Source organism: Bos indicus x Bos taurus, chromosome 17 (genome assembly GCF_003369695.1).
Source record: "Bos indicus x Bos taurus breed Angus x Brahman F1 hybrid chromosome 17, Bos_hybrid_MaternalHap_v2.0, whole genome shotgun sequence".
Classification (NCBI taxonomy): Eukaryota; Metazoa; Chordata; class Mammalia; order Artiodactyla; family Bovidae; genus Bos; species Bos indicus x Bos taurus.
This window is the reverse complement of record NC_040092.1, coordinates 14,029,034-14,045,668: the sequence shown is the minus strand read 5'-3', so window position 1 is coordinate 14,045,668 and position 16,635 is coordinate 14,029,034. Positions and strand designations below refer to the sequence as shown.

General features: G+C 36.4%; 1 protein-coding gene across 2 annotated transcripts in view; it reads left to right on the top strand.

Annotated features, from left to right (window-relative positions):
* Window positions 1-16,635, top strand: part of MED13L (mediator complex subunit 13 like) — a 277,887-nt gene that overhangs the window by 155,748 nt on the left and 105,504 nt on the right. For both annotated transcript variants that reach the window (XM_027566693.1, XM_027566692.1), the window contains exon 4: window positions 736-819. In XM_027566693.1, the coding sequence (XP_027422494.1) occupies window positions 736-819 (84 nt within the window). The remainder of the gene's footprint in view (window positions 1-735; window positions 820-16,635) is intronic.

The window sequence follows — 16,635 nt, the reverse complement described above, 5'->3', positions numbered from 1 at the left end:
GAAAACTGAAGCAGGGCACAATTTAGATATGAAGAAAGCAAATATTCATTAGTGAAGAAATGACTGCAGTTCCTCTGTTTGTTTGTTTGTTTGTTTTGGCAAAGCCATAATGAAATGCTTTACCATATCTACAAAAGGAAAGTACCTAGTTGAAGAGAACACGTGTACACCTGTGGCGGATTCATGTTGATGTATGGCAAAACCAATACAATATTGTAAAGTAATTAGCCTCTAATTAAAATAAATAAATTTAAAAAAAAGAGGCTCTGGTATGCTTTTGTTACCAAAATCCCTGCTAAAGAATTGACTGCCACACACCAAGCAAGTCCAGCATTAAAACTTGCAAAAACGGGCATCAGACACTTGGAAGAATTTCTCTGAGGTATTCATAGGAAATGTTGTATGTATTCCCAACATTCTTGATCACAGAAGAATTAAAGTCACACAGAGGTGTGATTGAACTTGAAGTAATTCAGAAGTGTAAAATGCTTCAGGAATTTTTCAACTTAATTCTTTTTTTTTTTAATGTGTAAGAATAATATATAATGGAAGTCTGTGCCCAAAGTCAGAAAGTTCTTTCAGTTTAGTATAGTGTAAAAATTTTAAGTGATGAGAAAACATTTTGCCAATTTAATTGGTAATGGTTTTATTTTCAGTTGTGGATCTTATCTGATTATTGATTCAGTGACTTGCTAATTCGTTATTAAAACTGTATTCTTGATATAATTATTGTAGGTGCCTAATGGATAAGAACTTCGTTAGGATTGGGAAATGGTTTGTCCGACCCTATGAAAAAGATGAAAAGCCAGTCAACAAAAGGTGAGTCTTTGCATTGCTTTTGGTCTTTTGGTTTCTTTTGCTTGACTGCAACTATCTTTGGAGAAGAGATGAATGGAGGAAGCAGCTTTTATTTACTTTCCAATAATGTTAATAGTTTGAAATAGTTTGATGTTTGAAAAAGATTCCTGGATCACATTTTATTAAATACTCTATTACTAAGTTTTTATGAAATATTAAATTCAGCTAGAAGAATTATTGGTAACGCATGTCTGATTTCCTTATAGCCACACTCTTTGGAATTGAATTACTCTATTTTGTTATTCTCATTATTCTAATTTATCTTTATTCCTTAAAGTGTTATGTGGCATAACTTTACATCAATAGTCAAGTGAATTAAAATGGTAACAGTTTTTATAGAATTGTTTGATTCCCTTAAAAGTTGGTCAACACGTTCTTGATAGTTACCAGACCAGGACTGGGAATTACTTATCTAAACAGTCCTAAACTTTTTACCATCATGTATCATATGCAAGGCTTTAAAGGCAGTCTTTGATACTAAACAAACGTGGAATTTTAGATCAATCAAGCCAGAATCAAAATCCAAAACCATCAAAATCTAATATTTATCTCACTTTCCTTTGAACACAGTGTGAGTTTAATGGGAAGTTGGTGATTATTTCATTTTTTATAGAACTGAGGACACAGTCTTGATTCTATTTTACTATCTGTGAAGTCGTCCTAAGCTAAGGGTACCAGCTAGTGGCTGTAGATGAGAGCTCTTGAAGCCCTTATGGAAGGTTCAGTTTGGTTAGTTGGCCAGAATTTCAGTTGGCTACTCTGACTCATCTTCTGATAATACCAGCCTTCTCTCCAATCTGTATGTCATAAAGCTTTGATTTAAATGGTTGTGGAATCTCCGTATTAACTAAACCTAATTTATGAAAATTGGGATTTTTCAAATCAGATAAATTAGGGATTGACTTTTCTTTTTCTTTTTCCAAATCATCATTAACTTCCTTGAAATATTTCTCCCCTTTTAGTACACTTAGCATTTATTTAAAATTGTGTTTAAGTAGGTAGTAGGTATTGTGGGTATCAAAGTTTGCCTGAAAAAGGATAATGATTTTTAGAAAAAAGGTACTAATGTGTCTGGGTGTGATTCTGTTTACAGATGCTTTGAATGATGGAGAGGAACTTCTTTTTCCTTTTATTTTTACTGATTTCGTCTAACTGATGAATGTTTCATGGACATAATTCATCTTAGCATTTTCTTTAAATTTATAGAGGTCTTAACTTTCCTGCTGGTTAAAGTTTGGGCTTTTATTGTTGGAGAGTCTGAATGGTGATGCATGGTCTTGCTTTAGTGTAGGGTTCTCCTTTGCCATCCTTAGCGCGCCTCTCCATGCTCAGTGTGCATTCTCACAACTGGTCTCTGATGAATTAACTGAGCCAGTCCTGAAAGTTTTGACCAAAAGGTACAGATATTTGTGTGATGATTTGTGAGGAATTTGTGGATGAAGAGGAAATGTAGAAATAGGAGTAGCTATTGTAGCTAAATGTAGAAATAGGAGTGGTTGAAGGAGTAGCAATTACTATTTTAATATAAAAAATAATGTTTAACAGTCAGATGTACTTCTTTTATAGCTTGTATATCTTTACACTTTATTTAGATACTCAGAGTCTTCCTAACTTGAGCAAACCAGATGTAAATAATACATGTAATATGTTTGGATATTTGATTTTGTGTACCTGGGAGGCTATTGATTTCTGAGTTGTGTAAATTATTTTATTATTTTTAAGACTTTATAGTTGTAGTTGAATCTTGTGCAACTTTTCATGTAGAAATATTGATACTTTTAAAAAGCTATTTTGGAAGGTGTTAACGATTAGAAAACATTTTAAAGCAAAGATTCTATTAAAAAATTTGGCATATGGTATAATAAAACTTTATTAGGGGTAATGACTTTTTCACTCTTGTTCTCTGAGTGGAAAATAGAGTATCTTGTCGGATGTTGAATAGAATCTCAGTGTTTAAGTCATTTTGGGTGGATAGGGTAGTGCTGTAGGGGAGGTCATTTAGGATTAGAAGAGTTAGTATCACATCCTACACCTCTTTTTACAAGTTATTTGCTTTTATAAAAGTTGTTTTGTTTTTCTGAGTTGAACTTATATTTTTTGCTGTTATTAAATTGATAATGATATCTTAGAGGATTATTGTGAAGATTAAATGAGTTAATTTATATGACTAGTTTATAATTTAGTTGAGAAATAAGAACAAATTAATCTTCTTTAAGCTTCTTGTTGTTTTTCCTTTTTTTTTTTTTGTACATACCAGTTTAATACCAATGGAGAGGAAAATTTGCTGCAAATGCTAAATGCATTGTATGTACAAATTAATATTTTTAGGAATTCCCTAATTTGATATCATTAGACCCAAATAAAAAGAACATACTGTAAACAATAATATTCTAAATATAAAGTAAACTGATACTAGCATATAGATACTTTAGATCAAAAGCACCACTTAACACACTGCATATTTTAAGTAAGCTAAAATAACTCTTAATAGTGGCGACAAAAGAATATATTGATGATTAGGTTTCATGAGTTTGATTAATAATATATTATTTTTTGAGCTATCATTTCTCTCTGTATTGATAGTAAAAATAAGTTATTTGTTAAAGGACTCTGAAATTAGAGTTCTCAAAGTTTGATATGAGATGATGTTCAGGATAATTAAAGAAAAATTATATATGTGTATAAATTTACACACACAGATTTGACCAGGCAGGTCCAGGAAGATAAAAGAAATTTATATCATTTTTTGTTTTTGCTATAGTAGTGTGTCTCTTGTTACTCATTCTTGGAAATATAATCAGTAGGAAAGAGAACTTGGCTTTGTCCTAAAAAGTTGTGACAGCTGACATCAAACAAATAAAATTTCTGATTTCTAAGGTATGTTGAACTTGAAAAAGAATACTTCCAGAGTATTCTTAAAAACAAACCAGTAAAAAAATATTCTTTTAAGATAACGTAAAAATTATCCAGTGGGGGAGGTTCTTTCTATTGGAAAGATGTCAATCTTCTACTTTAGTCTAGTTTCAGCCCACATTTGACTGCCACAGAATTTGAAGTTTATATTCCTTAGTCTTTGAATGCCATTTTTAACAGAATAATTGATTGTCCCCAATAGCAGTTTGGCTCTTTGATCTTTCCTGGTATCAAATTTATGGTAGCTGAGTTAACACAAATACGAACTTGCCAGTGCATTTTTTGAATTAATTTGCCATCTCTTCCTCATCGGCAAACCTGCCCTGCTCTTGGGTAATGCTCCAAGTAGCCTCACGTGTTTTCAGATCTTTTCATTACTCTTGTGTGTGCTGTCAGCGGACGCACATGCACGTACACAGTGGGAAGTGTATTACGCTGAGTGCTTTTGTGCCGTCTCATCTGGATATTGTCTTGACCCTTAAGCCTGGAATTATTTCTGTAACTTCCTTTTTATGTTCTTATACTACCTAATGTGCAAGAGATGTACTTGTCCTTTGATTTTAGTTTCTGTGTAACAGGATGGAATGTTTTGAGGTACCAGTATTCTCTAGCACTTTAAAACTTTCCTTCCCTCTCTTTCCTCACCCTCCCCTGTCTCTTCACCTCTTCTTGTTTTCCTTTCCATCTTCCTCTTTCCTGTACTTTCCTTATAGCCCCAGTCATCTGTGTTTCCCTCTTGAGATGCAGAGATAAAAATTCAGGGAAAGGGATCTCACTAGAGGGTAAGCAGATATTTAAACAGGCACTTCATTATGAAAAGTAATGAGAATCTCTTATTGGTGTCCAGAAAAATAAGGTTATTAGTGATAGCCTTGTAATTTTCCATGTAAATTTAATTTGCACGTGTATGGTGCCTATAAGAATTTATGATGGGAAATTAATTTAGAAGAGTAATGGGACAATTTGGATGTATTAATCATACATAATAATTTTACCATATTTTTTGTTTGCTTTTGGTGGATCTATAAAATATGTAGTCATTTTCTGCTAGCTTATCTGATGGAAGATATATCAGAAGGTACTATGTATCTGTCTCTTGAATTTGAGAATTGTATGAAAAGTGAGAAGATGAGGTTAGAGTCCTGGGGAGCATCTGCATTTACAGGATGGGTAGAGAAAAGTGATACATAAAGGAGGCTAGGGAAGGTCAGTGAGAAAGGAGACAGACCCAAGGGGTTTGGTATCACCAAAGCCATGAATTTCTAAAGTGTCAAGAGTAATCAGCTGTCTCTACCAGTGAGGACATGTAAAATACATTCTAAAAGGTAGTTAGGCAGTCATGATGGACATGACATGAGCAGTTTCGTTGAAGTGAATTTCAGGTCGTGGTAGCCTAAGTTATAAATGGGAGTTGAAATGAAGATAGGAATGTAGACTTCTTGCTATATTTTGTCACAGGTATCTGCACAGTGGTAAACTGTTGGATCTATTACTAGGAAGGCAGGAGACATTTAATAAGAGCCTCTGATGAGTCTTAGTGATACTGTCTATCCTTCTTAAAAGTATCCTTCATATACCACGCACTCTGCTTTGTACTTTCACAGACGTGATGCTTAGAGTGTTAAATTGAAAGACTGGCTCAACCAGAAGTAGCTTGTTCACTTTTTAAAAATTACTTTCCTTTTTTAAAAAATAACCAAAAGGCAATCATCAATGTTGGTTTTTGGATTTTGTCCTATTAGTAGTCTAAAAAGTACACAATAAAGACTTATATCCTGAATATCAGTAATGGATTTTCACAGTTTAAATATATACTGTCCAGTTTCAAAATGGATTTTAAACACCCTACAGTAAGAGATGTGTTGTGCTAAGTCTCTTCAGTCATGTCCAACTCTTTGCAACCTTGTGGACCGTAGCCGCCAGGCTCCTCTGTCCATGGGATTCTCCAGGCAATAATACTGGAGTGGGTCACCATGCCCTTCTCCAAGGGATCTTCCTGACTCAGGGATTGAACCCATGTCTCCTGCATTGCAGGTGGATTTTTCCTTAAAAATGTACCTATATATCTGTAAACATATACATATATAGTTGAACATATATATACATTGAAGAGGTTTTGTGAATAGCATTGTTTTAATTCCTGCTAGAGGACCGAAACTAAGCTGGAAACAGAGCTATCCTTGATCACTGCTCCATCCAGAAATATGGATGGTCTCCCATTAACTATCTGACCTTGTGGGACTTACTGAATCCTGTGGACTTTAGTTTTAGCATTTATTATTTCTAAAATGTTTCCAGGGAAATTGTAGAATCTGGACAAGTCCTCGGTGTATGTACACACACACACACACACACACACACACACACACGCATATATATCTTTTCTGCCTTCTTTGTCTACCACCAGAAACATACTGTTTTCATTGTGTTTCTGTTTTGGCTGTAAGCAGAAAGTAACTCCTTTATTTACCAATTCAAGGGATTTGATTACTGTTCCAAAAGGTCTGAAAGTTTTCAAGAATGTGTCTAGAGAAAGGGATTGTGTTAGTTTCAGTAATAATGTTCATAATGAGATTAGCAAGAGAGGAGAAGAAATTTTAGGTACCAGTGGGATTTATAAGTAGTTGGTTTACTTCTTTGATGTATTTGGACTGTTAGAGGACATAGGGCATTATAAAAATGAAGCTTTTATTAAGTGTGGTTCTTCAAAGGTGTTAGGTTTCTATCTGAGAACCTGACAGAATGTGACAGTTATTTCTCATGTAGGGTTTCCTTAATAGTTGTGTAAGTTTGAGGTATTATAACTCAATATTTATGGCTAAAGAATATGGAAGCTGTGAGTGTTCAGATGAAATCTTAAATTATGTTAACTGTGAAGCTTCCGTTGGACTGTTCAGGTCTGGTCTGTTGTTACAGTCTTCTGCCTGTCTGGATCTTCTGACTTCAAGCTGCTCGTGTTTCAAATACCCTTTGTATCCTTCTGTTCGACTGCTTTTGGTGAGGCGCTCTCCTGTATAAGACCATAATGTGGTGTCAGTGTTTAGGGTGTTACCCGAATTTTATCTGGCATTCTTGTTCCCCAGAAGCCTTTTGTCCAGACAGAGTTGCCCTTCCCAGTTCCTAGTAGTATGGTTTCAACTCCTTTTCTCTTTTGTTCCCATTCTTCCCCCACCCTGCCACCCTGCTTCTGTCTTCTCTGGCAACTCAAGTTAACTTTGATCTCTCGTCTTTGAGCTGCTCCCCTGAGGCAACTTTTCTAGCTGTTTTTTTCCCTGACATTTTACCTCAATATTTATCAATAGTATGTTTTTACTATTCTTGGTGTGTGTGTGTGTGTGTTTTATTTAAAATTTTTTATTTTTCTCTTGAATTTGTACTAAGATGAGAATCCATTAAAAAATGTCTTAAAATTGATTTAATGTAAAACAAAATATCAAAGTTTTTAAGATTACATTCCCATTTTCAACTATTACCTTTTATAAATGGGTTAAAACATTTGTTTCTTATAATTGTCAGTTTTGCATGAGTCTTTTCTCAATATTATTTAGTGATTTGTTCCTGTTTCAGGTTTGAGCAGTTGGGCTCTCTTTATGATGGTTACTTTAGTTTAAGTATTCCATAAGTAGAAAGCAGACTTTACCCTGTTGGACTTTGCCACCTGTTGCTGGCCTGTGAGTTGCAATTCTGCTAGTGGAAACAGACTTAACATGTTTTGAGTTCTTAACAGACCTCATAGAAAAAAGGAGGCTTTTCTAGTTGGTTGCACACAGAAGAGCCTAGAAAGAACCTTGTTGGGGAACATTTAAAGCATTATTATGTACCACTGAAATTGACCCAGTGTTGTTTGCTGAGTTTATCTGGTACTGAAAATGTAAGAAAACAAAGAAACATCTCATCTTAGTATGTATAATTGAAGACAGTTGACTAAAGTATTTCTCTGTTAGGTGAATTGTTAAAAAAAAAAAGACTGTAGAAGGTACGTTTCACTGAAGGAGAAAATTGGACTGTTAGCTGGAGAATTTTGAGGTTTGTCTCAGTGGACTTTAAAGTATTACATCAATTTCAGTGCAAGCATGCCACCTCCCCTCCTTTGTTTCTTATTTATAATTTCAAGATCTAAAAGTTAAGCTTTATATCAGTGTATGGTTCACATCCCTGAAATGACCACTTTCTTCTCCTAATGATTTATTGGATCCTTGACTATTTCTAGGCCTTGATTTCAACTAGAGTTTTTTAGGAAAGAAATAAGACATTGTGATAGCCCTTAAATACCCAGTTTGTGAAAATAGAAAAAATGGGATTATATGCTTTTACTTTTTGACTTTATCCCTGTAGCTTTTCCTTTACCTGGTCTCTAAAAACTTTACTGGTTTGAGACACATGATTATGTTCATGTGCTAAATTAAACATGTACTCTCTTGCATTAACCTTGATCACTTTGTGCATGTTTTGTAGGTTCAAAAAGATAAATTACTAATAAAGGACCCTAATAATGACAAGGCCTCCCTTTACCCCAACCCTTAGAAATATATGCAGTTAAAAATACCCAGGAAAGACTCAATAAAGTACTTGCTAAGTGCATTTCAAACCAGAGGATGCTTCAGTCGAAGTATCATTTGATTCTGTTTGAAGTACAATACAGGGTATGTTCTGTAGCTGCTGTGGAACAAAGCATTCTGTATTTGTGCTTTGATTTACTGTAAACTAAGCTTCCTAAGTTTCAGAGCTCTTTTAATTCCTCCAAGTATATATATCATAGAGAAGAAGCCTTCAGTTGGGCCATTGGCACATTGTATATCTGATCTCTTTTAAGGATTCATGTAGTGCTCCTGTAACTCCTTTGAACACATAAGATATTTTCAGAAGCAGCTGAAGTCCCTGAGCTGCCAGGTTGGAGTTGATGTGAGGATGACATCAGACAGGATGAGGCAGCTGAGTAAGGACCAGTCATCCTGACCTACCATGTAAGGATTCAGATTCATCAGAATTGAGTTCAGGAATTAGAACTTCGTGTACCTGTGATTTTTTTTTTCAGGAATTGGATGCACAAATATATACATTATTATAAGTGCTACTGATGGGCCTGCATCTACCATCCAACAGACTGCTCCTTTGGACATAAATGACAGAAGTTTAGGACTGTGTTATGACTCCTGGTTATGCTGTTAGTGTACATAGTCAAAATGATCCACTTGCTGTATCCTGTGTTTCGGTTCCTATTTTTTGCCCCCCTAAACTCTGAGTAGGAATAATAATAAGGGTATATTGATGTCTATATATTGGTTGTTTTGGGGATTAAGTGGGAGATACTTAATGAATGGATTGACAGGTTATTTAAAATCTATTTCATAAGTTTCCTAGATTCTTATAGCACTTTATATACTCTTCACTGTATTATGAATGAAACCTTTCAGCTTTTCAGAATTAAATGATCATAATTCAGGAATAGCATTGTGTGTCACTTTATTTTTCCATTTTCAGATTATTTAATATTATTTGTATCCTTGGAAGGAAAGTTATGACCAACCTAGATAGCATATTCAAAAGCAGAGACATTACTTTGCCAACAAAGGTCCGTCTAGTCAAGGCTGTGATTTTTCCAGTAGTCATGTATGGATGTGAGAGTTGGACTGTGAAGAAAGCTGAGCGCTGAAGAATTGATGCTTTTGAACTGTGGTGGTGGAGAAGACTCTTGAGAGTCCCTTAGACTGCAAGGAGATCCAACCAGTCCATTCTGAAGGAGATCAGCCCTGGGTGTTCTTTGGAAGGAATGATGCTAAAGCTGAAACTCCAGTACTTTGGCCACCTGGTGCGAATAGTTGAGTCATTGGAAAAGACTCTGATGCTGGGAGGGATTGGGGGCAGGAGGAGAAGGGGACGACAGAGGATGAGATGGCTGGATGGCATCACTGACTGGATGGATGTGAGTTTGAGTAAACTCCGGGAGTTGGTGATGGACAGGGAGGTCTGGCGTGCTGGGATTCATGGGGTCGCAAAGAGTCGGACACAACTGGGCGACTGAACTGATACATCAGAAGGCTTCCCTAGTAGCTCAGATGGTAAAGAATCCACATGCAATGTGGGAGACCTGAGTTTGATCCCTGGGTTGGGAAGATCCCTTGGAGAACGGCATGGCAACCTACTCCAGTATTCTTGCCTGGAGAATACCCATGGACAGAGGAACCTGGTGGGCTACAGTCTGTGGGGTTGCAAAGAGTTGGACACTACTGAGCAACTAAGCACATATATGTCAAAGTTGTATTATTTATATAAAGCATGAATTAAAAGTAGTAGATACTTCCCGAATTTTCCTCTTGCTTGAATAGGCATCTGTCAGACCTTCTAGAAACATATTTTTGCACTTGCTTTTTACTTCGCTTTTTTCCCAATTGTTCCTCATAAGGGTGCCAGAAAGGGGACAGTTGTTTTCTATTCTTTTTCCTTCTTAAACACATTTATCACTTATGTAGCTTGAAGTGAGAAGAATGATCTAGATAAGAATATTTGACATGGAGTGAAGAATGATAGGTAAAATTTGGACTCTACTGCAAATATAAAATGAATAAATGCCATATATTTTAATCAACTCATTAATTAGTGAAAGAACAAGTAACATGTGAAAACCAATTCAGAGATCATTTGAGTAGCTAGCTTTTTCTAGAAAATTAATTGGTATTTATGCACCTACAACTTAGTAGCTATTTGAACAAATATTGTACATAAATTGAAAGAATAAAATTTATTTTTTTTCTTACCTCGAACTGCTTATAAATAGGACACGTGTCTGTTGAGCACCGCAGCTTCCCAGACCTTGGAGTCCAGTTGGCTGTCACTGCTCTTATTTCCTGTCCCTACTGATCTGACTTTATTGCCGTGAATGCAGTATAGTGTAATATTGAGACTGTAGACTGCCTTGAGCTAGTGGTTTGTGTAGAGTCCAACAGATGTCACTTTATTCCCCTGGCCTTGCCAATCTAAAATATCCTGGCACATCCGTGTGAATTTACTGCAGTGTTCTGAGGTGTTGGGTACATAGTCGAAGAACTGAGACACTAGCTAATCCTTGGATTAGCTGTTTTCCCAATACAGTATTGTAAGGACAGCCTGTCTTCCATTGACCTTATTTCAGAATTTTGAATAAATTTCTTTAAAAAGTACTCCAAGGAGTATCTAATGCAAATTGTCAAATTTTCTTTCAGAAACAACTTGCACAGAATGGTGGTAGTGCCATTGATTTTCCTGGTACTGTCCATGATTAATAAACTACCTCATGTTTATCCTCAGTCCGTGCCCAGTGTATAGACTGTTCTAGTAGGCCAGTTAATCATGGCGCTGTGATACATTTGAGCTATAGTATAGCAGTTTCTTGAACTTTTTGACTTCACAACACCTGTGAACGTTATTGAACACCCAATAGAGCTTTTGTTTATTGGGTTATACTTTTCAGTATTTAAAGAAATAAAACTGGAAAAGTTAAAATGTTTATAAATTTTAAAAATAACAGTAACAAGGCCATTATATGTTAACACAAATAACTTTTTTAAACTAAAATAACACTTTTTAAAAGATGAAAATATTTAGTTAGAAGAGTGGCACTGTTTTTGTGACTGTCTTTAAAGTCTGGCTTAAGGGAAAACAGCTGTATTCTTGTGTCTGCTTCTGCTTATAGTTTGTTGTGACATAAAACACCGTGTAGTCTCTGGAAAACTCCATTGTGCACTTGGAGAAAATCAGAGTGAAAAGGATAATGTCTTCAAGTTATTTTGAAAGTAGTTTTGACCTGCTGCCTGCTTAGCATTCCTGCACTTTAAAAAAATTTCAACAAAGATGTGGTTTGTCTGCATTTTATTCTTAGGCTGGGGCAGGTAAACTTTTCCTGCACATAGTAAATATTTTCAGCTTTGAAGGGCATATGGTTTCTGTCAAAACTAGTCACATCCCACACTGCACTGGAAAAGCAGCCATAGACAATATGTTAGCAAATAGGCAATAGACTGTTCCAGTAAAACTTTATTTACAAAAAAATAGGTGACCATGAAGTGGAGCAGGACCTAATGGTCCTCCCCTACCTTCACCCCACTCATATCCCCAGCTTGCCTTTTGTCTGTGGAAAAATTTATCCAAAGAATATGTTTAATCCAAGAAGTGAGAAAATGGAGAAACAAAAATCATCAAAGGAGACCTAATGAGCAAAGTCAAGGACCTCAGGGGTTATAGATAATATTCTAAGCCATGTCCTTTGAGCTGTCTTATAAATATTAAAATCCCCACTAGGTGGAAGTTTACATGATGACCAGACTCTGGTCAAGACATAAGCTACCCTAATTCCAAGAAATGGCCTCAAAGAAACCAATTTCAAGATGACTGTCAGAGCTAATGGTGCTGTTTCTACATGTTGCCGCCTCGCTCTGTCTGTAAAAGCTCTTGCCCACCGATTGTCAGTGGTGGGGAGTTAGCCGTTGGACAGGAGTCTGCTCTCCTGCTGGTTGCCACCCTCTGAAATAAAGCAAACTCTTCTTTTCACCAACTGGCCTCTTTATTGACTTTCCAGAGGCAAGCAGCTGAACCCCCACTCTCAGTTACAATGGGATGTAGTTGGCCCTGGTACCTAAATTTGAAGACCTCTGCCCTTAAAAGGAAATTTGCCGTCTGGATAGGCTAAAGTGATTGGCTGGGAAGCCACATAGCTAGAAAGTCGAGGATTCAGGTCTAGGCATTTCTAGTTTCACAACCATTATTTTTCCTCAGTTTTTCATGCTGACTTCACTAGTAAGGTTAATGATTATACCTTTAATGTAGGAGTGATCATTGATTGTAAATAAATTTTTTGAGGTAAATATTTATCTAATTACAGAGTTAATATAGGGGCTAGAATTTAGAATCTCCATGGATACCCAAGAGATGATTTTGTATGTGTCTTTATCATAGTAAATCTCATGCACAGCATAGCATTTTAACTTTCATGATAATTCACTAAAATGTACATATCTGGCAGTGTTTTCTCTTTAACCGAAAAGCTATTTTATCCTATTCAAATTATTGTGTAGAATGGGAAATAAATGTATATAGTGTAAAATTTAAACAGCACAAAATTACATAGGTGAAAATATCTCCTCCACTTACTGCCCAGTCAGTTTTTCTCCTAGTGTTAAATCATGTTGAACCTGGAAAAACATGAAAATGTTGGTTGTTCAGTTGTGTCTGACTCTTTGTAACCCCAGGGACTGTAGCCCACCAGGTTCCTCTGTCCATGCAATTCTCCAGGCAAGAATACTGGAGTGGGTTGCCATTCCCTTCTCCAGAGGATCTTCCCAACCCAGGGGTCAAACCATGGTCTCCTGCATTGGAGACAGGTTCTTTACCATCTGAGCCACCAGGGAAGCCCCCAGGTTCTTTGTGTCTTTCCAGAGATGAGTTTATGCAGATACGCAGTGTGTATATTTCCCTTTTCTGTGCACATAGTATACCACATGGTGCACGCATCCTACCCATCGTTCCATTGCTTTATTTCACTTTATAGTAATGATGTATTGAAGATCAATCCAAGTATGTACCTATGGGACTATATAGGAAGTTTACTAGCTTCAGGATTTGTTTACTTTGTTATCTGTGTTCTGTGAACAGCTTTTCTAACAGTTTGTTGTTGTTGTTTTAATGGTTTTGTTTTGGTATTTGGTCAACATGGATAAAATAACTTGACAAAGTCCTTCCAAAGATCTTACTATTGTCAGGAAGGCAAGATATAAACACTTAAAGCAATTAGAGATAAGACACTATATATAATTAGTGTCTTGGTTTGTGAAATATTAAGCACTAAAGGGGAAAATTGTAAGATATTGATGTGGGTTCTAGTGGAGAGAAAAGATTCATGAAATTAACTGTATTTTGTCGGATCTGAGGTTTGGGTGACTTGGGGTACAATCGTGGAGAGGAGAATAGCAAGGAGACATATCCCAGTGGTGTCTTAAGCAAAGACTTGACATCTCAAGAGGAAGGTACGGTGGAAGATAAGAGATAGTTTCTAATAGGAGACCTCAAGTGATCTCGACAGTTATATAGAAGTTCTTTTATGACATTTCTCTGTTGTGGGCCCAAGATGTACGAAAGATGATGAATTGCTTTGCAGGACCTGTGTATCACTGAATTTATGTGCTTGTACTAAGAAACTGTCTAGGTGTTCATTTTTGGTAGAGAGCTGAGCCACAAGTGAATTTTGCCTGTAGACACTGTTCTGTCCTTAAGCCACAATGATAGATTTGGGATTTTTATTTATTTTGGTAAATGAATGTGGGCTAAGGATATGTTCTTTGAAAGAGCATAACATCAAAATAGCAAGTTTAAAACCATGACAGATTTCTACATTAATGAAGCTTTGATTACTTGTAATAGTTCGTGAGTACAGATAAGACACTTAAACGCTATTTTAGTAATGTCTAAATAGTTAGAGTAGTTGTTAGAATTTAAGAATTGCAAAAGAGCCACCAGTAAACATTGTCCTGAGAATTAAAGATCTTAAACAGAAATACCAAACTTCTTTTGATGGCTCAGTCCAAACTGGCCACTGAGTTGTGGAGATTCATCTATAACTTTTCCCTCTTGCTCTTGACTCCTTGCTTCTGCAGATTTTATTAACATAGTCTGGGACTGTTTTTAGTTAGTGCCTTTTGTATTGTCTTATTTTCTCTCTTGCCAAGGATTTTAGCATTTACAACCTGCAGGCTCTTACTGCTCATGATAAATTTTTTTTGAACCTATCAATGTCTCACATTATTGCAATTGAGAGGCATCTAAGCCTTATTATAGAATTAACAGGGATTTCTTTATAGCGCTCCCTGGTGCCACTTGGCCTCTCTGTGTGGGTTTAATCAATTGGCATCTACTTCAGACTCAAAGAGAAGGCATCAGCAGAAAGGCAGTCATGCTTCCCAGAGTCCGCAGTATAGGCTTGGATGTGTTCTCACAGTCAAATTGAAATGGTAGAATAAAAAGCCAACTAAGATAGAGATATTCAGTAGCAAAACTTCAAGTTGGAAGGAAAGGGAGCTAATATTTGTAAGTTAGGAATATTATTAATTGAGATACTGTGCTAAATGTTGTACATAAATTATTTCCAGTCTTCATTACATACTTGGAGCTTTGTGTCATTTACCTTGGTTTTACAGATGAGATCGTGGAGACCTAGAGAATTTTAGTAACAGAGTTAAAAAGTGCCAGAGCTAAGAGTGCATTTTCCAGGAGAAGGGCAAGACCTTTCTGCAAACTGCTTGCTGGGTCCTTGTGTCTTATTATTGTGGCTCAGTGGTAAAGAACTCGCCTGCCAAGCAGGAGACACAGGTTCGATCCCTGGGTCAGAAAGATCCCCTAGAGAAGGAAATGGCAACCCCTCCAGTATTCTTGCCTGGAGAATCCCATGGACAGAGGATCCTAGTGGGCTATGGTCCATAGGGTCACACAGAGTCGGAGACGACTTAGTGACTAAACAACACCAGCATTCCTCAGCCTGTAAGGAGTGGTGGTGAGTGAGACTAGACTGCGACCAGGGCACAGCGGGATTTCTGTTCTCCCAGGGCTCTTGCCCATGATTTCAACAAACGAAGAATAAGTACTGTCTTCCTCCAAAAAATGAAAAAAGTTAGAGAAAGATAAAAAGTACAGGCTTACTATTAGGTGTGACGTCATAAAGAACAAATAAAAAACAAATGATTTCGCTTTTTACCTCCTGGACTAACTGCAGACAATGGAAAACTATTTTGTGGAGAAGGGACACAAGAAAAGACAGAGATGGCAGTGTTCAAGGTTTTGAAGGAGATTCCTAATCTTGCTTTTCTTTTACAGACCTTGCTTGCACTATAAAGCCCAAGTAGGACATTTAAATGCATATTTAGAAGGAAGAACGAGTTTCCAGGCCTTGGGCATTGGTTGGGCACTTGGCCTAAGGGTCTAAGGTGCAAGCTGCTCAGTTGAGGGCTCCCTTGTGGTCATCACCTGGTTTGCTTCTTCCCCTAGCACTGTCAAACTGGAAGTCTTTCTAGGTGTCACTTTGAATCCTTGGGTCAAAGGAATAGAGATCAGGGGTACAGAGAGGTGAGTTTCTACCCATCTTTTGAAGTTTTGCCTAAATATTCAGCGACTGGTGCTTAATAGTAATTTAAGAATACACTTTATTTGTGGCATTTAGCCAAATTTAGAATTTCGGAGGAGAAAATTATTACCATCCCGTCATTTATTCATTTATGTATTAGATGAGGTGTGAGAAAAAGCATTCTTTCAAAGCTTAAAAATTGAACATAGGTTAAATGCTTAAGAAAACTTTAAGTTTTAATATTTAACAATATGTTTTATTCAAGAGGTGTGAAACGGGGAAAAAGTACAATAAAGAGATGCATGTTGGTAGGAAGTTTTGAGAAAGCTGCCTGATAACCACCTAACCCTTGTATTGGTCACATGAAGCTGAGAAGGACAATAAAATAACAAACCTTAGTTTTGTCTGTTAAGAGGGCGAATGTTAAACTACAAAGAATAATTTCATGCATTCAGATCCATCTTTAGGGAAATCCATAATGGGGTTAATATTTAGAGACAGAAAGTATGACCATCAGTCAATTCAGAAACAAGACAATATCCTAACTCCAGCAGAGTTGTAATTTATGTGATTGATAATAATTTTTAAATTTAATTACTTTTCTAGCATATGTTTGGAAAGCATTCTAATAAAACATTCAGGTCTAGGTCCAAGTGTATATTTATTCACCTTTGTCAGTAATAGATTTCAGGTTTTCACCAAGTATATCTTTTATACCTTCTTTTCTTTTCCGCAAATGAAACATTTTCAGAACTCGGTTAGATTTGGGCGGGGGGCTGTTA